This window comes from Dendrobates tinctorius, unplaced genomic scaffold (genome assembly GCF_039654945.1).
Source record: "Dendrobates tinctorius isolate UK_male_01 unplaced genomic scaffold, ASM3965494v1 ptg000046l, whole genome shotgun sequence".
In the NCBI taxonomy this organism is placed as follows: Eukaryota; Metazoa; Chordata; class Amphibia; order Anura; family Dendrobatidae; genus Dendrobates; species Dendrobates tinctorius.
In genome coordinates this window covers 72030428-72054071 of record NW_027361714.1, presented here as the reverse complement: position 1 = coordinate 72054071, position 23644 = coordinate 72030428, and the positions used below count along the sequence as shown (strand labels likewise).

General features: G+C 46.0%; 1 protein-coding gene across 1 annotated transcript; it reads left to right on the top strand.

Annotated features, from left to right (window-relative positions):
• Positions 1-18790: 18790 nt before the first annotated feature.
• On the top strand, positions 18791-20548 carry LOC141089522 (uncharacterized). The gene is made up of 2 exons (XM_073575986.1): positions 18791-19624; positions 19908-20548. The coding sequence occupies exons 1-2, from the start codon at positions 19199-19201 to the stop codon at positions 20451-20453; spliced, it is 972 nt and encodes a 323-aa protein (XP_073432087.1). The 5' UTR covers positions 18791-19198; the 3' UTR covers positions 20454-20548.
• Positions 20549-23644: the final 3096 nt, after the last annotated feature.

Sequence of the window (23644 nt, the reverse complement as noted above, 5' to 3'; positions counted from 1 at the left end):
TTCTGGACTTAGCTAGCATTTCTGTTTTTGCCTCCTATGGTGGCTCAATCATAACAGGAATCGCTACATGATATGACTCACTTTCGGTCCGGCAACCGCGGACCACAAATACCAACACATTAACATGCTACATGCAAGACAAGAGAGAGAATTCCCAGCTTCAATGCTGTGCAGCTCAGGGACCCAAGCACCATGCAATGCTCGGCGTTGCTCGGTACTTGACCAAGCACCAATGGCTCGATCGAGTATTGACCAGTGCAAGCTCGCTCATCACTAATAAGTAGTAAAGTGAGTATAAGTATTTGTTTTAAATCATTTGATGGCATTTTATGGTTTAGCAAAAAGCTAGCCCACAGCAAATCACAAAAAATCTGCAATGTTGAGAATGCTCATTTTTGTAATATTCAGAAAATTCAATACCACGCAAATACATTTGTTCATCTCTAGAGGCAGGTAACAAAGTGACCACCGCCACTTCCGGTTCCGATTGCTGTTTTATACTGGCGGGCCTGCACTATACACAGCGCTGCCATGCATACGGCTACATATATGGTCCCCCTCTAACCTCTGGCAATTAGGTAACTTATGTACATCCTCATTGTTTTGTCTGTCCTAATGCAATACATGGAGGATCTGTCTCCATTGTGCTCATTTTAATATCCCTCTCTGCGCTCTGTGCTCTGTTTTTCTGCTCCTCATATGATCTTTTAGACCATATGATAATGCCACCTTGTTTACCAGCCTCCTTTATTGTGCACTTTAATACCCCCTTATGAAAGTGCTGGCAATGAGAGACATCAACTGGAATCTCTCTACAAATTCCCTCTTAGATGCTCCTGTATCCTTTTAAATTCAATTTTCCATTAGATCATATCTAGCCACTACCTTGTTATATCATTCTCTGCTTGATATGCACTTACTGTTTGGATTAATATATTGCTGTTTATAATACTGTAAATGAATATAAGCTGAGGACATAATTGCATAAATGATTACAATTTATTTGAAAACATTTTTTTGTTTATTACATACAGTATGTATACTCAATAAGCATGTTATCAATGTAATTTTCATTACCCCTCCCCTTTTTCTTTTGTGTACCTCACTCCTCCACAGTTCTGATGAAGGTCTGATATTAAGATTGAAAATGTTCAACTTTTGATTGCAACAATGAAAAATACTTTATTTCACCGTTCACCATTTTCAGTGTCAAGTTCGTCTTATAGTGCTCTGTAGCATGATCAGATCTATAATATCCATATTTTTATTTTATTTAATCATATACATTTCTTTATAAAACAAAAAATCTTACTTAAAATGGCGCCGGCCACGCCTGTACAGTAACATAATTCCGAACATGATACATGCTACTGTACAGATGCCCCCACGGGCACCATTTTGCTAGAACAAAAAAAAATTGTCTCCACCAAGATGTTGCCGGCGGCGCATGCGCAGTAGCATTTATCTTTCTTGCCCCTGCCACAGGGCAAATGGGATGAGCCAGCAAACCGCCAGTATTGGCGCATCTAATAGATGTACCTTTTCTGAGTGGCTTCAGGCTGCTATTTTTAGGCAAGGGAACAATATCCATGGCCTCTTACTAGCCTGAGAATACCAGCTCTCAGCTGTCTGCTTTAGCTTGGCTGGTTGTCAAAAAAGGGGGGACCTAACACCATTTTTAAAATTTCTTATTTAAATAATTTAAAAAACCAGCATGGCGACCCCTCTATTCGCAGGATATTAAACAGCTGGTATTTTGCTTCATAGGACTGGTCTGTGATCGATTAAGGGGAACCTGACAAGTGATACATACTGTTAGGAATGGCGGAACGCACTAAATAAAAATAAATAATAAAGTGCATTCGCCCCTCGGGGTCCACAGTGCAGTAGTTGTTACACTGCTGCTAGGTAATGACAGACGAGCAATATGGTGGTATAATGCGCATGGGTTCAACTTCACCCGAAGTGCGCAGAGCGGGCTCTGTTTACAAACAGAGGCGTCGCAACATAAACATACAAAACCGCTGAGTCTGTTAGTGTCACAGGCCTCAGGTAAATGCGCACACGTTATCTGGTCACAGGAGCAGGACCTAAGACAGAGGAGCTGCGTCCGTCTAGACCTACCGTGTGTGTGGCGTCACAACTGCGAGCGCCAAGAAGGGCTGCAACTGCAGCGTGGTGTAGGACACTGCCGCTCGACGACAAAGCTAGAAAGCAAGCGCAATGTCGGACGCTAGCGTAGAGGTGCGGTGTGCACAGTGGCCTAAGGCTTGCCACTGACTGGCGCTGACTGCTGAACTAATTCCCTGTTGAGTTCATTTTCCCCTTCACTACTGAGGCCCGAGGAACTCCCTCTTCGGGTGAAGAAAGGTAGTGAGCCTGATTGTCAAACACCTGGGGCTGATGATGATGACTGGCTGAGTGGAGTTAGTGACTGGATATAAGGCTGCCGACGCCCTTCTGGCCTGCGGGTGATTTCTCTGTGGACTTCTAGGAAACCAGTCTGATTCCTGCTCATCTAAAGCTAAGATTTCTGCTTTGCCTTTTTGCATTGTGTTTTGTTTTCCTTGCTTTTCTGGATTCTGCCATTCCCTGCTGGGGTGAGCTGAATCTCCTTTTGCCTGTTGCTCTGTCTTCAGAATATTCCTGAGTACTGACATAGCTTTTTGAAGCCTAGCGTCTTCAGGGCCTTTTTTACTGTCAGTTTGTTGGCTCTTATTTTCATAGGGTTTTTTCACGGATTGCAGACAGCAGCCTTCCTGTCCTTTTCTATCCAAGCTAGCTTGGGCCCCATCTTTGCTCAGCCTATCTTTCTGTCTGTGTTTTGTTCTTTCTTCTTGCTTCACCGTCATTATATGTGGGGGGCTGCCTTTTGCTTTGGGGTCTGCTCTGGGGCAGTTTAGATTTCCCTTTCTGTCTTTAGGCTATGTAGTCCTCCGGCTGTGATCGAGGGGCCTAGGGCATCGTAGGAGCCCCCCACGGCTACTGCTAGTTGTGTTGATAGGTTCAGGGGTCTGCAATCCGATAGCTGCCAACTTCTCTGGTTTTCTGGACTTAGCTAGCATTTCTATTTTTGCCTCCTATGGTGACTCAATCATAACAATTGTGACGACTCCTGGAGTGGACCCTCTGGGTCGTGACACCAACCCTCCCAGGGCGAGCTGACCTAGTGAAGACCACCCCCTATACAGGGAGTGTCAGGGGCAAGCCCCAGGGGGTGAGGCACCACGACTGCTGGCACCAGGCGGCCGGCTCACAGGAGACACGAGTGGGTGAGAGTGTCTGCAGGAACGTGTAAAGTGTGGACACGGGAACACGTGGTATACAGAGACTTCGTTCGTCCGGGTGTGAGTGAAGCAGGAAGCGTGCAAGGAGCACGTCAGAGCACTGAGTCAGGCAGCAGGTGTGCCAGGAGGTGTAACAGAGTACGAGACTGAGTACAGGATCAGAGTGTGTGCCCGGAGGCACAACTGAGTATAAGACAGAGCACGGAATCAGAGTGTGTGCCAGGAGGCACGACTGAGTATAAGACAGAGTACAGGGTAAGAGCGTGTGCCAGGAGGCACAACCGAGTATGAGACAGAGTACAGTGTCAGAGCATGTGCCAGGAGGCACAACCGAGTACGAGACAGAACACAGGGTCAGAGCGTGTGCCAGGAGGCACAACCAAGTACAAAGCAGAGTGCAGATTCAGAGCGTGTGCCAAGAGGCACAACAGAGTGCAAGGCAGAGGACCTGAGTACAGCGCACAGCCAGGCAGGGACATGGCAGACCAAGTCAGGAGCACAACAATAATCAGGCACCTCCCCTAGGGGGAGGTCGTCTGATATAGCACATGACTACTACTGGTTCCGGGTCAGGACCTAGCCAGAAAGCACATGACCACTACAGGTTCCGGGTCAGGTCCTCCATTACCATAGAGAGGACCGAGCCCTATACAGCACTGACAGGAGCGCGCAAGCGCAAACGTGACATGTAGGAGGAGGCCCGGGGATGAGAGCTGCGTGTGCGCACCCTACGGGACCCCCGGAGTGACTGCAGCTCCGGAAGAGATGACGTCGGGACCGAGGTCCCGCCCCCAGGTGAGAACGGCGTGACAGTACCCCCACCTTTACGCCCCCTCTTTCTAAAACTGGAGAGGAACTTAGACAAAATCTGGGGTGCGTGGATATTCTCCCTGGGTTCCCATGACCTCTCCTCGGGGCCAAAACCCTTCCAATCGACCAGGAACATGGTTCTCCCTCTTACCTTCTTCATGGCCAAAATGTCATTCACCTCAAACTCATCCCCCAAGCCAACAGGCTGGGGTGTGTGGCCTGGAGAAGGATGAAATCGGTTAAGAACCACAGGTTTTAGGAGAGACACATGGAAGGAATTGGGAATACGGAGTGAAGGAGGCAGCTTCAATTTGTAAGCAACATCATTAATCCGCCTGAGGACCTCAAAAGGACCAATGTAACGGGGACCCAGTTTGTAAGATGGTACCTTAAGGCGGACGTATTTGGTGGAGAGCCACACCTTGTCACCAGGGAGAAATGGAGGAACGTCCAGGCGCCTCTTGTCAGCGTGTAATTTCATTCTGTCCCGTGCTTTCTCGAGAGCGGTTTTGGTCTCCTGCCATACCCTGGAGAACTCCACAGACTGAGAATCGGCAGCAGGTACCCCCGAGACAGGAAGTACCGGTAGAGGCACATTGAGATGCTGTCCAAAGACGATGAAGAAAGGAGACTTGGTAGACGATTCACTGGAGTGATTATTGTAGGCGAACTCAGCCCAAGGAAGTAGACCGACCCAGTCATTCTGATGAGCATTAGAAAAATGCCGGAGATAGGATGTAAGGATCTGGTTGGTACGTTCCACCTGCCCATTGGTTTGGGGGTGATAGGCGGAAGAGAAATCCAAAGACACTTTCATGAGTCCGCATAGAGCTCTCCAGAACCGGGAGGTGAATTGGACCCCTCTATCCGACACGATGTGCTGGGGGAAGCCGTGAATCCTGAAGATATGGGAAATGAAGATCTTCGCCAAGTCAGGAGCAGAGGGTAGTCCGGGAAGAGGAATGAAGTGAGCCATCTTTGAAAATCGGTCTACAACCACCAAGACCACAGTACAACCGGAAGAACAAGGCAGATCAGTAATGAAATCCATGGCTATGTGCTGCCATGGAGCCGACGGAATGGGAAGCGGGAACAGAAGACCGGAGGGTGGTTGTCTGGGTATCTTGTTCTGGGCACAGGACGGGCAAGATGCTACAAAGTCTTTAACATCCTGGGAGAGTGAAGGCCACCAATAATGGCGAGAGATTAAGTCCAAAGTCTTTTTGACACCAACGTGGCCGGCAATCTTGGACGAATGTCCCCAATTTAGCACTCGTTTTCGGTTATTCTCAGCCACAAAGGTTCTTCCCGGAGGTAACGTGGTTAACTTGACAGGAGCCACAGTAATTAGTAATTACTTTGGATAAATCAATGATATGAGAGAGTTCTTCCTCTGCATCAGACGACAGGAATGATCTTGACAACGCATCCGCTCTAACGTTCTTATCGCCGGGCCGAAAATGTAGCTCAAAGTCAAAGCGGGCGAAGAATAGGGACCACCTGGCTTGCCGAGGATTGAGCCTCTGTGCGGACTGGATGTACGCCAGGTTCTTATGGTCTGTGAAGATCTTGAATGGATGTATGGCACCCTCCAGTAAGTACCTCCACTCCTCCAAGGCCAACTTAATGGCCAATAGCTCTTTGTCGCCAATGGAGTAGTTCTGCTCAGTGGAGGAAAATACTTTAGAAAAAAAGCCACAGGTGACAAAACGTCCAGAAGAGGATTTCTGCAGAAGGACTGCGCCAGCCCCAGTAGAGGATGCGTCTACCTCGAGAGTGAAAGGTCTACTAACCTCAGGTCGGTGAAGCGCCGGAGCAGCGGCGAAGGCTTGTTTCAACGACTGGAAGGCCTCTTCAGCCTCAGAGGGCCAAGCCTTTGGGTTAGCTCCCTTGCAGATAAGGGACGAGATGGGGCGAACCAACGAGGAAAAATGAGGAACGAACTGTCGGTAGTAGTTCGCAAAACCAAGGAGGCGTTGGATTGCCTTCACCCCATGGGGTTGTGGCCAATCGAGGACGGCGGACACTTTTGCCGGATCCATGCATAGACCTGATTCTGAGATAATGTACCCCAAGAATGGCAGGGACGTTTGCTCGAAGGCACATTTCTCGAGCTTGGCATAAAGGCGGTTCTCCCTCAGGCGCTGGAGGACTTGACGCAAGTTCCTTCTGTGGGCGGAGAGGTCTGGAGAAAAAACGAGGATGTCATCCAGATAGACTACCACGCAGGAGTACAGCATATCCCGGAAGACGTCATTCACGAACTCCTGGAAAACCGCTGGGGCATTGCAGAGGCCGAAGGGCATGACCAAGTACTCGTAGTGACCGTCTCTGGTGTTAAAGGCGGTCTTCCACTCATCCCCGGAACGAATGCGGATCAAGTTGTAGGCCCCACGAAGATCCAGTTTGGTGAAAATTCGAGCTCCTCTAAGTCGGTCAAAGAGCTCCGGGATCAATGGCAATGGGTACTTGTTCTTGACCGTGATATTGTTCAGGCCTCGGTAGTCTATGCAAGGACGGAGGGAGCCGTCCTTCTTTTTTACAAAGAAAAATCCCGCTCCCGCGGGCGAGGAGGACTTACGGATGAAACCTCTAGCAAGGTTCTCCTGGATATAGTCAGACATAGCTTGGGTCTCAGCAGGGGATAGCGGGTATATCCTACCCCTGGGTGGCGTAGAACCAGGAATGAGGTCAATCGGACAGTCATATGGCCGATGGGGGGGCAGAGTCTCGGCCTCCTTCTTGTCGAAAACATCTGCAAAGGACCAGTAAGCCGACGGCAGACCTGTAGGTGCCGGGGATGGACCGGCAGAGTTCATCAGACGGACGGGCAACAGGCACTTCTCCTGACAGAACGGTCCCCACCGGAGTATCTCGCCCGACCGCCAGTCCAGGGTTGGCTCATGAGTCCGTAGCCAAGGGAGGCCTAGAAGAAGTGCGTGAGACATGGTGGACAAGACGAGGAAGGAGATCTTCTCCAGGTGCAGGGCTCCGATCTGCAGCTCGATCTCTTCGGTGGCCTGGGTAACGGACTCCAGCACGGACGTACCATTGACCGAAACAATCGACCGAGGAGTCTCCAGGGATCTGACAGGAATCCGGTATTTTTTAACCGCCTCGAGTGTGATAAAATTCCCCTCCGCGCCAGAATCCAGGAAAGCCTCCTCAGAATAACGCTTGGCACCGAGATTCAATAATACGGACACGAGCAGGGGAGGAGAGGAATCACGTACACCTAGGGAGGCCTCTCCTATCAACCCTAGGCGGAGAAGTTTCCCGGCTTCTTGGAGCAGGAACGGAGGAGGGGAGAGGAGCTCCTCTCTCTGGCTAATTCACGGGCACGTTCCTGAAACCGCAGGTCGATGCATGTCGCCAGTGAGATCAGATCCTCTAAAGAGGTGGGAGTATCCCGACCTGCCAGTACGTCTTTGATCCGACTGGACAGGCCACGCCAAAAGATCCCTACGAGAGCCTCGTTGTTCCAACCGAGTTCGGAGGCCAAGGTACGAAAACGGATGGCATACTGTCCTACCGGTAGCGTACCCTGATGGAGGTTAAAGAGGGACTCGGTGATAGAGGCCAGCCGACCCGGCTCGTCGAACACCTTGCGGAAGGTGTCCAAAAAGGTGGAAAGCCGAGAGACGAGCGGGTCATTGCGCTCCCAGCGGGGGTTCACCCATGCTAATGCCTCCCCCTCTAAGTGTGAAACAATAAAGGCAATTTGGGCGCGCTCAGTGGGATAGTGCTGCGGCAAAAGCTCAAAATGTAACCGGCATTGGTTCAGAAATCCTCGACAAAACTTAGAGTCCCCGCTATATCGGGGTGGCTTGCCGAGGCGCGGTATCGGGTGCGGGGCCGAGGACTGGGCAGAAACGGATTGTATGGCCGACAAACGAGACTCCATGGATTTCAAAAAGACCATAATCCTGGTCTGACTCTCCCGTACGAACACCAGTTCCTTTTGGATGGAGGTGGTGGCACCAGCGGGGTCCATGGCCTGATTATACTGTGACGACTCCTGGAGTGGACCCTCTGGGTCGTGACACCAACCCTCCCAGGGCGAGCTGACCTAGTGAAGACCACCCCCTATACAGGGAGTGTCAGGGGCAAGCCCCAGGGGGTGAGGCACCACGACTGCTGGCACCAGGCGGCCGGCTCACAGGAGACACGAGTGGGTGAGAGTGTCTGCAGGAACGTGTAAAGTGTGGACACGGGAACACGTGGTATACAGAGACTTCGTTCGTCCGGGTGTGAGTGAAGCAGGAAGCGTGCAAGGAGCAGGTCAGAGCACTGAGTCAGGCAGCAGGTGTGCCAGGAGGTGTAACAGAGTACGAGACTGAGTACAGGATCAGAGTGTGTGCCCGGAGGCACAACTGAGTATAAGACAGAGCACGGAATCAGAGTGTGTGCCAGGAGGCACAACTGAGTATAAGACAGAGTACAGGGTAAGAGCGTGTGCCAGGAGGCACAACCGAGTATGAGACAGAGTACAGTGTCAGAGCATGTGCCAGGAGGCACAACCGAATACGAGACAGAACACAGGGTCAGAGCGTGTGCCAGGAGGCACAACCAAGTACAAAGCAGAGTGCAGATTCAGAGCGTGTGCCAAGAGGCACAACAGAGTGCAAGGCAGAGGACCTGAGTACAGCGCACAGCCAGGCAGGGACACGGCAGACCAAGCCAGGAGCACAACAATAATCAGGCACCTCCCCTAGGGGGAGGTCGTCTGATATAGCACATGACTACTACTGGTTCCGGGTCAGGACCTAGCCAGAAAGCACATGACCACTACAGGTTCCGGGTCAGGTCCTCCATTACTATAGAGAGGACCGAGCCCTATACAGCACTGACAGGAGCGCGCAAGCGCAAACGTGACATGTAGGAGGAGGCCCGGGGATGAGAGCTGCGGGTGCGCACCCTACAGGACCCCCGGAGTGACCGCAGCTCCGGAAGAGATGACGTCGGGACCGAGGTCCTGCCCCCAGGTGAGCACGGCGTGACAACAATTCCCTATCCACATGCATAATATCAGAGGGAAGGGGTTTCAAATGAGTCAGTCACCAGAATCATACATCCGTCACCATTCACACATCTAGCAAGTATAGCCTATACTAGCGCATGGCCGAACGGTCATGCGCGCTTTTTATAACTGTGCAGGACCTTCCAGATCTCCGAGATGGACCAATGAGATCAGAAACAGGACCTGAGCATATGACTCCCGATCTCCAATGGTAGATCGTCTCGTGAGCATGCCCAGTAGGAGCACAGAGGGACTTAGTCTCTGGAGTGGTCTGCTGCAAAGTAAACTCCTCTGCAGTAGATAGACAGCAGGAGACCGCAGAATGTGAGGCTCTGGATTCCTGCAGAGCAGACGCAGAAACCCGACGCCTAGCACATACTGTCCAAACACTAGTGACCCAGTGCTACTGGCAGCCATGCATGCCCAAGCCATCACACTGCCTCCGCCGTGTTTTACAGATGATGTGGTATGCTTTGGATCATGAGCTCAGCTGTACCATGCCTTCGCCATACTTTTCTCTTTCCATCATTCTGGTAAAGGTTGATCTTGGTTTCATCTGTCCAAAGAATGTTCTTCCAGAACTGTGCTGGCTTTTTTAGATGTTTTTTTAGCAAAGTCCAGTCTAGCTTTTTTATTCTTGATGCTTATGAGTGGCTTGCACCGTGCAGTGAACCCTCTGTATTTACTTTCATGCAGTCTTCTCTTTATGGTAGATTTGGATATTGATACGCCTACCTACTGGAGAATGTTGTTCACTTGGTTGGCTGTTGTGAAGGGGTTTCTCTTCACCATGGAGGCTATTCTGCGATCATTCACCACTGTTGTCTTCTGTGGGTGCCCAGGTCTTTTTGCATTGATGAGTTCACCAGTGCTTTCTTTCTTTCTCAGAATGTACCAAACTTTCGATTTTGCCACTCCTAATGTTGTAGCAATTTCTCGGATGGGTTTTTTCTGTTTTTGCAAGTTTAGGATGGCTTGTTTCACCTGCATGGAGAGCTCCTTTGACCGCATGTTTCCTTCACAGCAAAACCTTCCAAATGCAAACACCACACCTCAAATCAACTCCAGGCCTTTTATCTGCTTAATTGAGAATGACATAACGAAGGGATTGCCCACACCTGTCCATGAAATAGCCTTGGAGTCCATTGTCCAATTACTTTTGGTCCCTTTAAAAACAGGGTGGCATATGTTAATGAGCTGAAAATCCTAAACCCTTCATCCAATTTTAATGTGAATACCCTCAAATAAAGTTCGGCGTCCGTACCGACTACCTACTGTTTGGGCACGGACACCGAACGACTTCACGAGGAAGTCTGTGTTACTGTCCAGGCTGAGAACCACTGGTGACTGAGCTGCTGCAAGTGCAGCGTCAGTGACCGGTGGTGACGTCATTGAGGTTACCTTTGGTCATTGACGCTGCACTTGCAGCAGTTCGACCACCAGTGGTTCTCAGCCTGGATGGTCGCATCTTGGCACCATCCAGGTTGAAAACTATTCATCACCCCAGACATGCATTATGGCGTGGGACAGAACAACCGACAGGTGAGGGACTTTATTTATTTTTTTTTTTTTAGTTTTATTACAGGAAAACGAGGGCTTTGGTGAAATTAGTTGTTTGGTGATTCTAACTGTTTGTTATTTTTAAATAAAAATGGAAAACTGTGTTTAGTCTTATTTCTAATAAAAAAAACTTTATTCTGGCTGTGGATTTATTTACCATATAACTATAGGATTAGTAATGGATGTGTGTCTTATAGACACCTCTCTATTATTAAGCTGTGGGTTTGATGTCACCTGACAATACAAAGGTGACATCAACCCCACAAATATGAACACCACTTGCCACCGCTACAGGGCAAGTGAATAGAGCTGGGCAAAGTGCCGCATCTAATAGATGTGCCTTTTCTGGGGGCTGCAGGCTGCTATTTTTAGGCTGGGGAGGGCCATAATCTGCCCCTTACAAGCCTGAGAATACCAGCCCCCAGGTATCTACTTTGTCAAGGCTGGTTGTCAAAAATCAGGGGGACCACACAAATTATTTAAATATTTTAAAAAAAGCGTGGGACCCCTCTACTCTTGATAACCAGCCTTGTTGAAGCTGACACCAGTGACCGTAGGTAAACTTTATACCTCCGATCCGTGGAAACCACGGCTCTCTGACCAGCGGGGATGATTTCACTGCCGATCAGAAGCGGTGTATTCCACGCTTTCATGCACATAACAGCTTGGCGAACACTGGATGTTCGGGCCCCCATTCAAGTGAATGGGATCCAGGTACTGTTTTGGTACCCAAACCTGAACATTTTGTAACTATTTGGCTGAACCCACTGGACCCGAACATCCAGGTATCCGTCCATCTCTAATTATATACTGTATTTAAGGAGTCAGAATCTGTCCATTTGATACCGAGTCCACCATAGTGGACACTGACTTGACAGCCCTGGTGCTTATAACATGATACTATATGGGGATAGATTGAGTTACTAGTGTTCTGTCCCCATCATTCTTCATTAGCCGGTGTAAAGAGGTTGAGAAACAAAAGCCAAACAACTTTAATATTGTCGATCACACTCATTGAACAGCCTGAACTCAGCACATGTAAATACAACCAAAATGTATGAGTGTCATGGTGCAATATGTAAGTATTAGGGGCCTTACTTAAATTTTTTGCCTAGGGCCCCACTTTGTCTAAAACCGGCCCTGATCATAATGTGCGTGAGCGCTGTCCCTGGCATACTGCATGCCTCATACTGCATCCTCACTTTTGTGTTCTGCCTCCCATTATGTGCCCTCACTTTGTTTACTGAGTGAACATACCTTTTCCCCTTCCCCACTGTCTACAGTAAGGCTATGTTCACACGTTGCGTTTTTGCTGCTTTTTTTATGCAGATTTAGGCTGCATTATAGCTGCTTTCTTTTGCTTAGTTTTTGCTGTGATTTTATTGCTGCATTTTTGCTGTCTCTTGTGCATGTTGATAAAATTTAGTGGCCCAAAAAAAAGCAGCAAAACTGATACCTGCATTTTTGCACTGACTCATTGTTTCTATGGTCGAAAAACTCTGCAAATACACTGAAAAAATGCTGAAAGATGTGTCATGCTGCTATATAAAAGAAAATTGAAAAGCAGCACTAGCAAGAAGTTTAAGAAAAGTTTTGACCAGGGGTGCCCAAACTTTAACATCCTACCGTATACTGTATATCCCATGGCTGTAGTCATATGACATAATGCTTCTTTTTTTGTTTAGTGGGTTACATATTCTGTAGATGTTTCATAACAGTTAAAATATGTAATAGGTAAATTTACTTTATTCCTGCTGCTGACCTGAGGATTCAAATGTTTTTCTCTTATAAAATCCACCATACTGTTCTAGGGATATAAGTGTTTTTTGTTTAGAGCTATTTTTTTTTTTTCTAGAGGTGAGTGGATCAATACATGGAGGACCGAGATTGAGTGGAGTTTTATGTGAATTAGAAATATTGTGAGATGCAGTTTGCGTTTCACGAAAAAAGAAAAAACTTGCCCAAGTCCGTTTCCCATACTGCTGAAGAATCAGAGAGCATAATATCATAATTTTTCATTGCCACACAAGCCTCCTCATAATGTCCTGCAGCTATGACATCTTATGGATTATCATATCTCGAGCAGAGTTGTTTTCTCCAGAGTCCTTGAATAAGTTTCTTCTGAAAAGTGTAAGCTATTATGGTCAGGAGGGTCCTCTGCCTCTCTCTCGCCTGAAGAGTGTAAGCTCTTATGGTCAGCAGGGTCCTTTCTCTCTCTCACATGTAGAGTGTCAGCTGGCTTCTCTCTTTCGCCTCTCCCCCCACGTGTATTTTCTGAGCAATTACAAGCTTTCTTGTTTTGAGGAAAGTTTGTTGAAGTTGACAAATACGAATTTCAAAAGAATCACTCATTTCTAGTTTTTACAAGCCGGTATGGCTCACAGGTTCTCTAGGTGAGTGTCTTAGTGTTGTTTTGCATTATTACCCTGTGAGAAATGACTCTTTGATGAAAACCATAAAAAATTTCACTAACTAAAAAGAACCATATCTCTAGGAACTGTATGGAAGCATATATCAGCTCTCAGGTTCCCTTTAAAGTCTTTGTCAAAATCGTTGTTTTTCAACCTAGTAAAACAATAACATTATAACACTAAAAACTTCAAAGTTTATTGAAAATAAGTTCAAGACAGAAATTTCAAAACTCTTCCATACAGTTTTATAGTAGCATTCTCTGCATGAGAGATTCTTGATCCTGACAAGCAGGTGTTGGATAAGGAATGTTTAACACAGTAAATAATATGTTGTGATATTGCATTGTATTTACACAGCGATATAGAGATTTAATGATAGTTATTGATGATATACCTCAAAGGCAAAGGTCGCCGTTATGCAATTAGTTAGGGATCATTCACCATGTTCTTATGAGTTTACATAAATTGCTTGACTAGAAATAGTATTGGCATTTGTAGATGCTAGTTATTATAAACCCGAGCAGCAGAAATGTAACAATGAATGATGTCTTTGTTCTATAATACAGCCTAAACCCCTTTGAAGACAAAACATAAAAAGTGAGTTCATAAAACACATTATACAGGATCTGGAGTCACCTATTATGTATTTATCTTGTGTATATTTAAATAAAAGATGTCCATCACTTCTGAAAATTGGACATTTCTATGGAAATTTTGATTATCACATTAATATGAAAAATGTAATTATTATGTAATTTGCAATTTATATTTAATGTAATTTCTTGTGGCATACTGTACATCTGCAAATAGTCGACAAAACTATGTCTGCAAATGTGGGGAAGGTGACCGGACGAATGGACTTGTCCGAAGGAAGAAGGGATGGTTTGTGCACTTTAGACAGATGTTAGAAATGACAGAAGGAAAACAGCTGGGAAAAAGTGTAGAATGGGTGCAGTACCCAGGTTTGACCACAAGATGGCAAGGGGGAGTGTAAGTATATGACTTGACAGCAGCTTATGGCTCTAGAAACCGTTAGTCATGGGGGACGGGGTTACAGGGAACCAGGAAAGTTATAAATAGGACAGGAGGGTTCCAGAAAGTTCCAGTCCCGGGAGGAGCTCAGTGGGAGAGGAGTCAGTGAAGGAGTACGAACAGTGTGGGGAGCTCAACTAGGGGACTGAGGAGAAAAGAAGTCAGGGGGGTGGCCCTGACACGAAGAACCGCAGAACAGACGAGGCCTCGGGGGTACCAAATTGACGAAGACCTCTGACCGGTGAAGTGCTGGCGGTAGATAGGCCTAGGGCGACCCCAGTGATGGAGCCGTGTGGGACGTTAAAACGACAGAAGAAAAGTGCAGGTACCCGGGCCTGAATACGGAGAGCGTGTTGCGGTGTATTGCTGAGGTCGTCAGGAGGACGGCCAATAAACTCGGACCTGTTGTACCCGAAATCTACCTCAGTCTCGTGTCTGTGTCGTCTGTTCGCTGTAAACAAGGGACCACCCCCCAAGCTGGGCCACCTTACTACATAAGCATAATAAATTATTCAAAAAACCGCCCATTGTACAAAAGCCTATGCTCTTGTTATATCTTCTGGAATTTCATGAAACATAACTTTTCCCATTATTTCTATTGTTTGCATTGTTAGACACCTAATGTTAGTTGAGAATGATTACAGAAAACTGAAAAATTGAAACTCCCCTTCATGTCACACTAGCTGGAGTCTTGGAAGCTGAGACATAAGTAAGGGTTTTCAAAACGCGAACAGTTTTTTACATGTTTACCTGCCCACAATTCTCTTGTGACCTCTCCCTGTAATCATAAGTCGTTTGATGATGTATTATGCCATACCTCAACGGTAGGCAATTAATTCTTCCAAGGGATCACATGAGAGACTGTTGTGAGTTCATTTTCCCCTTCACTACTGAGGCCCGAGGAACTCCCTCTTCTGGTGAAGAAAGGTAGTGAGCCTGATTGTCCAACACCTGGGGCTGATGATGATGACTGGCTGAGTGGAGTTAATGACTGGATATAAGGCTGCCGACGCCCTTCTGGCCTGCGGGTGATTTCTCTGTGGACTTCTAGGAAACCAGTCTGATTCCTGCTCATCTAAAGCTAAGATTTCTGCTTTGCCTTTTTGCATTAGTGTTTTGTTTTCCTTGCTTTTCTGGATTCTGCCATTCCCTGTTGGGGTGAGCTGAATCTCCTTTTGCCTGTTGCTCTGTCTTCAGAATATTCCTGAGTACTGACATAGCTTTTTTGAAGCCTAGCATCTTCAGGGCCTTTTTTACTGTCAGTTTGTTGGCTCTTATTTTCATAGGGTTTTTTCACGGATTGCAGACGGCAGCCTTCCTGTCCTTTCCTATCTAAGCTAGCGTGGGCCCCATCTTTGCTCAGTCTATCTTTCTGTCTGTGTTTTGTTCTTTCTTCTTGCTTCACCGTCATTATATGTGGGGGGCTGCCTTTTGCTTTGGGGTCTGCTCTGGGGCAGTTTAGATTTCCCTTTCTGTCTTTAGGCTATGTAGTCCTCCGGCTGTGATCGAGGGGCCTAGGGCATCGTAGGAGCCCCCCACGGCTACTGCTAGTTGTGTTGATAGGTTCAGGGGTCTGCAATCCGATAGCTGCCAACTTCTCTGGTTTTCTGGACTTAGCTAGCATTTCTATTTTTGCCTCCTACGGTGACTCAATCATAACAAGAGACCATGGCTGTTGCAGAGGGCCGAAGCAGTAGGCAGCAATTAATTATTCTCAATATTAATATTAACATAATATTTATTATATTATATTAATAGTATCAATTAATACTCAGCAGACTTAAGTGTGCTGACAGCCCCTATATACCGTTTAAGGCCACAAAGTCCCCTATAAAAAGTATGAGCCACCACATAGCCCCCTATATGCAGTGCTAGTTTTTGAACCCCACCCCCGGCATCTTTGCCATTTGAAGTATCTCGGGTAACAGGGCGAGCTAGGGTGCACCCTAGTGTTAGGGCCAGGAAAGGTGGCCCTGGTCCCAGGTCACTCGCCAGTCGAATTGTGACAAGGCCACATGAAGTTGGCCATGGCTGAAGGCTTGAGTTGGCAAATATATGCCAACTGAATCCAGTGTTTGCCCTTGATTTTTGCTGAAGATCATAGCATAAGCGAGTATTCAGTTAAACTGTTTCATTTTAAAGTAAAAGGAAAGTCAGGGTCTGTTGGTGCCAGAATAACTCTGGGAATGAATACCATTGTATCTTTAAATGATCCGGTGAGGATTTCTCAGTCAATAACGTTTGACATCATTTGCTTTACAACCATTCTGGTGCAATTGCAAAGACCTCTTGTCACGTTAAGGTTTCTTAATAGCATGACTACTGTACCAACTTTCAAATTTAATCTATGAGGAGGCATACCACCAGGAGTTAAGCTGCTAAAGCACTCCTTTGGATAGTTTGCTGCTTCCTCAGCATTTGCAGCTTCTTGGTTAATTGAATCAATGTTGGTGTAGCATTTCAATTCACACTGAATTTGTCTAAGAACATTTTTCATTCAGTTCATGTGAATGTTGGTTTTTTAGAGTTAGTATTGCACTGTTTGCAATACTTTCGTCTTCTGGTTGAATCACTTGAGGAGAAACAGCATTAACAATACTTCCATTTTCAATGCAAACAGAAGGAATCTCAAAGATACTTTCCTCGATTCCTGGTTGTTGAAGTTTTCCATCTCCAAGCTTTGAAAGTCATTGGGAACAGACTCAATGTTTTTGAGGGACATTGTCCTCATTGGTACACATCTCTTGTCCAATTTGAGGAGTTCAATATTCCTCCAACAATTGTTGTTCTTCATGCATGCAGAAATTATTTCAGTTTGACTGCCATGTGGTACAACACGAAGGATTTGTCGAAAATTTCCACCAAAAAGAAAGACTTCGCCTCTGAATGTTTTTTTGGAGGGAACTTTTGGATCTTCAGCTGTGATTCTGTAAGGAGGCCAGGGTGGTTGTCATGGCAACTGGCTTTACTGTTTCCACACCCTGATGCCTCACAGATAAAACAAATCCTTTCTGCTATGTGTGTGATGTGTGCAGCAGAGTACTCACTTCAGTTGCAGGAGCCCCTCGGTCTTTGTCACTCCATCTTCAGGTTTCCAGGTTCCATAAAACACTGCAGAGTCCCAGTCCTTTTCTAACAGTTCTACTTTACTGATAACATGAGCACACAGCACTTTGGCAGCACAAATCACACAGAGCCGAATATCCAGCACTTTCCCTGCCTTTCGGGCAGACTCCATTCTTACTGCAATCCTTCTCTTTTTTTCTCCTGGCAATCCCAACTGTCTCTTTAAACAATCCATATCTCATCCGTGCCTTCCTTTTACCTGCCATCCGGGCAGCCTCTTTGGACAATCCGTGTGCCATCTGTACTTTAGATTGTCATCAGCTCCCTGTTAGCGCCACATCCAGTTCCATTGGGGAAAGGTGCCGGAACGCCATCTCAGCTGCTCCCACCCCGGTCTTAGACCCCGAATTCTTCCTGGGGATGATTCCATTGAGCTGGTGCCCGTTTTCACTATTCTCCAGCCGGGGCCCCTTACTGCCACCTGCATACTTAAGGGCCTTTTACACTAAACAACGCACCAGCGATAACGATAGCGATCCGACCAGGCATAGATCGCTGTTGTGTCGTTACGTGATCGCTAGATAGCTTTCAAACAGTCCACTCTCGTCAACGACTCTAGAGAGATCAGCGATCTGCATAGCGACCTCGTTGCTCGTTGAGTACCTTTCACATTACTAAACAAAAAACGATTCAGACCTCGGTGGGCGTGCTTCAGCGTTTAATTTACAACGCCCCCCAAAGCGCCGATTGGTGGTCACCGCTACGCTGTCATTGGCCGGCGGCGTCATTAAAGAGGACGTAATAGCGTTACAGTTTAAATCTCTGGAGCGCCGTGGTTAGCTTAAACCAGCATTTTTCTCCCTAGAGACAACAGTGCATTTTTGGTTCGATTTCGCTATTCGACCTTCAGCAACCCTCTTGAAGGATCATCATCATCATTGGTTATTTTCAAATACCTCCATTTTGAATATCATCTCAACAGTGCAAATTTTTTTATATTTTTTCTCCCTAACTTTCGGAATTTTCGCAACGTCAAAGGTAAGTTTATCTTGGTTCCAAAGTTTTATTTATTTTTTTATGCCCTTTTTTTTTTTTTTTTTTATTTTATCGTTTTATTTTTGTGTACTGTAGAAACCGCGCCCGCCCCCATTTTTGTAATTGTTGAACGGGATACCTTTCTAGGACAGCGACCAAGCTTATGCGATTCAAACTCTTTTTTATTGTGTCTATGTTCATTTTGTCCATATGCACATGTCCGAGCAGCCATTTTAGTTTTGAAACCGCGCCCGCCCCCATTTTTGTAATTGTTGAACGGGATACCTTTCTAGGACAGCGACCAAGCTTATGCGATTCAAACTCTTTTTTATTGTGTCTATGTTCATTTTGTCCATATGCACATGTCCGAGCAGCCATTTTAGTTTTGAAACCGCGCCCGCCCCCATTTTTGTAATTGTTGAACGGGATACCTTTCTAGGACAGCGACCAAGCTTATGCGATTCAAACTCTTTTTTATTGTGTCTATGTTCATTTTGTCCATATGCACATGTCCGAGCAGCCATTTTAATTTTGAAACCGCGCCCGCCCCCATTTTTGTAATTGTTGAACGGGATACCTTTCTAGGACAGCGACCAAGCTTATGCGATTCAAACTCTTTTTTATTGTGTCTATGTTCATTTTGTCCATATGCACATGTCCGAGCAGCCATTTTAGTTTTGAAACCGCGCCCGCCCCCATTTTTGTAATTGTTGAACGGGATACCTTTCTAGGACAGCGACCAAGCTTATGCGATTCAAACTCTTTTTTATTGTGTCTATGTTCATTTTGTCCATATGCACATGTCCGAGCAGCCATTTTAGTTTTGAAACCGCGCCCGCCCCCATTTTTGTAATTGTTGAACGGGATACCTTTCTAGGACAGCGACCAAGCTTATGCGATACAAACTATTTGTTATAAAATGTATGTCCGTACCTAAATGAAAGAGTTCTCACCATTTCCTTTCTTTTTTATTACAGATGGCATCAAGTAGCCAAGTTGCTAACAGCCAAGAGTTCATACGCCTATTTATTGAGATGTATCGCTCACTGCCCTGCCTATGGAAGGTGAAGTCTCCTGATTACAGTAACAAATACAAGAAGAAGGTTGCATATGAAAAACTTGTCAATCTATATCAAGAAAATCACCCAAGCGAAACAGTTGACGAGGCTGTTATTAAAAAAAAAATTCAAGCTCTACGCACAGTGTTCAAAAAGGAATTGAACAAGGTGGAAAAGTCAACAAGGTCTGGGGCAGGTACCGATGAAGTGTATGTTCCGAAGTTGTGGTACTACAACTTGCTGGAGTTTACGCGAGACCAGGAAATCCCCAGGGTTATGCACTGTTCTATGTCACTGCCACAAGAGGAAGAAACAGTGACACGGCCTGATTCCCCTCTAGTCGATGTAAGTATGTTTTGGGTTTCCCTCCAATAACCTATGATACATATATATGTACATGGTACAGTTGAGTTTTAGTCATTAAGTTGATGATTTGTAACTTTGTTCACAGCTGATACCTCTTCATTTTAAATTGGTTTATCATTACATAATTTCTACACATTTTGTCGATGACAGTACGTAGCCAGTACCAATGTTCACACCCCCTCTTAATAAATTATTGTTATGTGTTTAAAAAACACTCGTTTTACTTTTTCTGTGTTTTAACCTTTTTTTTCTGTTCTTGCAGCATGTAACAGAAGAGGTGTCACCTACACCATGTGTAATTCCTGAAACCCCTGCAACATCAAACCCAACCGACGAGGAGGCAGAGGAGGCAAGTGTGTCCGTGGGAGCGTACACTGTGCAAAGGCGTAACCCTGTGAGTAGAAAAAGAAAGGCCACCGCTCCACCTTTTCCTGAGTTTGTCGATATAGCAAAGAACATATTGTCGCTGCAGGAAAAGCAAGCCATTGGGGGCTTTGCGCACATGGTGGACGAAAGACTTCGGTCTCTGGACGTTACACAAAGGCTTCAGGCTGAGAGAATTATATTCGAAGCGCTAAATAAAGCTGCTGTTGGACAACTAAAAGACAGTTATATTCTGGTGGATTCCCAAGCAATGTCAATAACCCCAAGGCCGCAGACACAAGAACAGGTAACAAGCACGCCAAGAAGGGCGATTCAGCCGCTACACAGCATGAACTTTGGAACCCCACATTGGCAGTCTGGCCCATTCATAAATCCTGGAAGGCAGCAACTGAATGACTCAGACTTAAGTTACACTCAATTATAGTTGTTATGTTAACTTTTTGTATTAACAAAATTGTTTGGTTTTTCTTTTTTGTTTGTTTATAAAAAATAAAAAGTGTAATTAAAATCTTTGCTTTACACATGACTACAATTCCAAGTCCTTTCTAGACTGAGACAAAAATTGTTTTGCCAGTTAGGCTTTTTAATTTCTTTCTTTAAGACTGATTTTTAAACAAACCATGAAAGTTTAACATATGTCAACATGACATAGACAATTTTTTAAAACAAAACAAAAAAAAATTAAATGTTATCACCCTGCGGTTGGGCTGCCACAAATTGGTCCAGCATCACTCCGAGTTGGTGTAACGCAGACATCGCCCTCCTGTGTGCTGCCAAGAGTTCAGGTAAGGTTGGTATTTCTGTTGAGGAAATTTACATTGTTGATGGCGGTTTTGTAAATGTCCATGCATACGGTGCCATAGTATGTGGAGCAGCATATGGTGGCATAATGTGGGTTTGGTAGCAAATGGGCCATATCCAATGGATCGCAATATGGGGCCATAGTGTTAAGTGGCAGCAGATGGGTGCATACGGTTCATGCTTGTGGTGAAACACTTACGTTTTTGTTGCGCCTCTGACTCTTCAGAAGAGGAGATAACAGTCCTTCCACGTCGAGTGGCAACACGTACTAGAAAAAAAAATGTCTAAATAAAGAGTATGCCAGCAACTGTTACACAAATTATAATTTCACACATGCTTAAAAAAAAAAAAAAAAAAAAAAATTATTACCGGAGGTCGAGTCAGCTCCAGCTTCCCGGAGTGATACTGGAGAAAACACACCAATTGGGGATGAAGTGGAGGAAGCAATTTGTGGTTGAGGCGTTGAGGGGGGCGAGGGGGTCCTTACGGGCTCAGGTATCTAAAAATATGAAATTGAGCATTGAACATTTCCAAAGCGGTGAAAACATAAAAAAAAAGAAACGGTATTGTAATACTCCATTATTGTTTCCTCCCTGGAATAAACTTTGGTTTTTATTTTCCGTTCGGCTTATGTGAACCATGACTTCTTTCCCCCCCCCCTATTCTTGTAATTTTCAACCCAATAACAATACTAATAACATGAACAAACGCATTTTATACACTTACGGACTCTGCTTCAGGAGATGCTTGCACCGCCTGGCTTGCGTGTGCTGCGGGGGATGTTGGTGCTGCAGGTGCTGATGGGGCTGGGGCCGCCGCATGCGCCGCTGTTTGGAAAAAACAAAACTGAGGGCAAAACGACTTATATTTGCGTTGTGCAATTTCACTTGTGCGAATCATATTTTTTTTTTTTTTTTTTTACACTGTAAACCCAGTTGGAAAAAAAAAAAAAAAAAACAGAAAAAAGTTTAAAACATACTATCTGGAACACTCACCTCGGTCCCTCCGCACTTGTTGTTGGAGGCTGGTGAGGAGGTCTCTTGAGCGAAAGCGCAGATCTGCCAGTTTTTTTCTGATTTGCGTTGTGGTGCGTTCAACTCCGAACCGGCGTAACAGTCCTCGCCTGATCCTACGCAACACAGCCCGCTTGTGTCTCATGGGGTGTGCATGCGCCTGTCCACACGCATAATCGCGCCTCTCCATCTCCTGTACCAGGAAACGCATTTCGGCCTCCCCCCAAGGTGTAGCTCTCTGTCTACCAGCCATTGCTTCCTGTTTTGCTTTCACAACGCAGCAGGGACGGCCACAAGAACGTCGTGACGTCACGACGTTTTCCCGCCTCATTTGGTGACGCTACTGCGTACTTTTTGTTCTGGTACTACTGCGCGCTTATCGGTGACGCTATAGAGTCCACTTAAGGGCGGTTGTAAAATGGCGTGTTAACGGATCGCTACAGTGCTGATACTGTGTCTCAGGGCTTTGTTATTTTTTTTTTCTTTTAAAAACCAGTAACACTTTGAAAAGTAGCAACTATGTGAATTTATTGTTGTTTTTATCACACAAGAATGAAATAAACATGTTAAATAAACACTTTTGCTGTCTAGATTTCATGCTGCCAAGTAACAGCACCAGGCCCATTAAAATATTGGCAGTATTCGTCCCTGCAGGCCTTAGCATCATCACGGTTTCTTCCCCTTGCCAGTGCTTGAAGTCCAGGTACTGCGGGATCATTGTCGCGCCACCTACCAAGAACAAGCTGACCATTTGTTGTGTCAACAGAGTCCACAAAGGCAGGCGGAGTGTAATCATTTGCATCGCGGCGCCGCAGAAAATTGTGCAGCACGCAACAAGCCATAACGACCGAGTCAATGGATTGCAACTTTAGGTTTATGGGTGTGTGGAAAATCCGAAAGCGGCTGGCCATGATGCCAAACGCATTCTCAACAACCCTTCGTGCCCTTGACAAACGGTAGTTAAATATACGTGTTTGCTCCGTCACACTTTTTTGTTGGTACGGTTTCAGTAGATTCGCATGCAGCGCGAAGGCTTCATCACCGACAAAAACAAAGTTGAGGTTGGCGGTTGTCTCTGTGTTGGGAGGCAGGTTCAGGTCACAATTGGTCAATCGCTCGCCAAAAAGTGTATGTTCTAACACTCCACCATCTGAAATCCTGCCGTTCATGCCAACATCAACATTTATGAACTCGTAGTTTGCATTAACAAGGGCCATAAGGATTACACTAAAATAGCCCTTATAATTGTAAAAATAGGATCCACTGTTTGGCGGTTGGGTGATCCTCACATGTTTACCATCCAAAGCCCCCCCACAGTTTGGGAACTGCCAAAGCCGCTCAAAATCAGAGGCAATATTTTTCCACTCCGCCACTGTTGTAGGAAACTGGATGTAGCTCCTGAGGCTTTGAACTATGGCATTGCATGTTTCAGGAATCAAACTGCTGAGCAGTGACAAAGAAACGGCAGAAGAAAATTGCAGATCTTTCAGTGATCGTCCGGTGGCCAGGAATCTCAGCGTCACGGTCAATCGTTCGTCTACCGGCACAGCAGCTCGCATTTTGGTATTTCTCCTTTCAATCAATGGCGTCACCCTGGCTAGTAAAAATTTGAAAGAGTCCTCTGACATCCGCAGATAGTTCTTGAAATCCTGAGGATTGTTCTCCTGCAGTTCTCTTACGAGCTGCATGTGTGAGAATTCGGACCTCTTCGCCAACCACTCTCTGGTCCACATGCGCCGCTTTCTTTTGGAACGCCTCTCTTGCATCTGTGCCTCTTCATGTAGCCGACCAGCCTCCAACA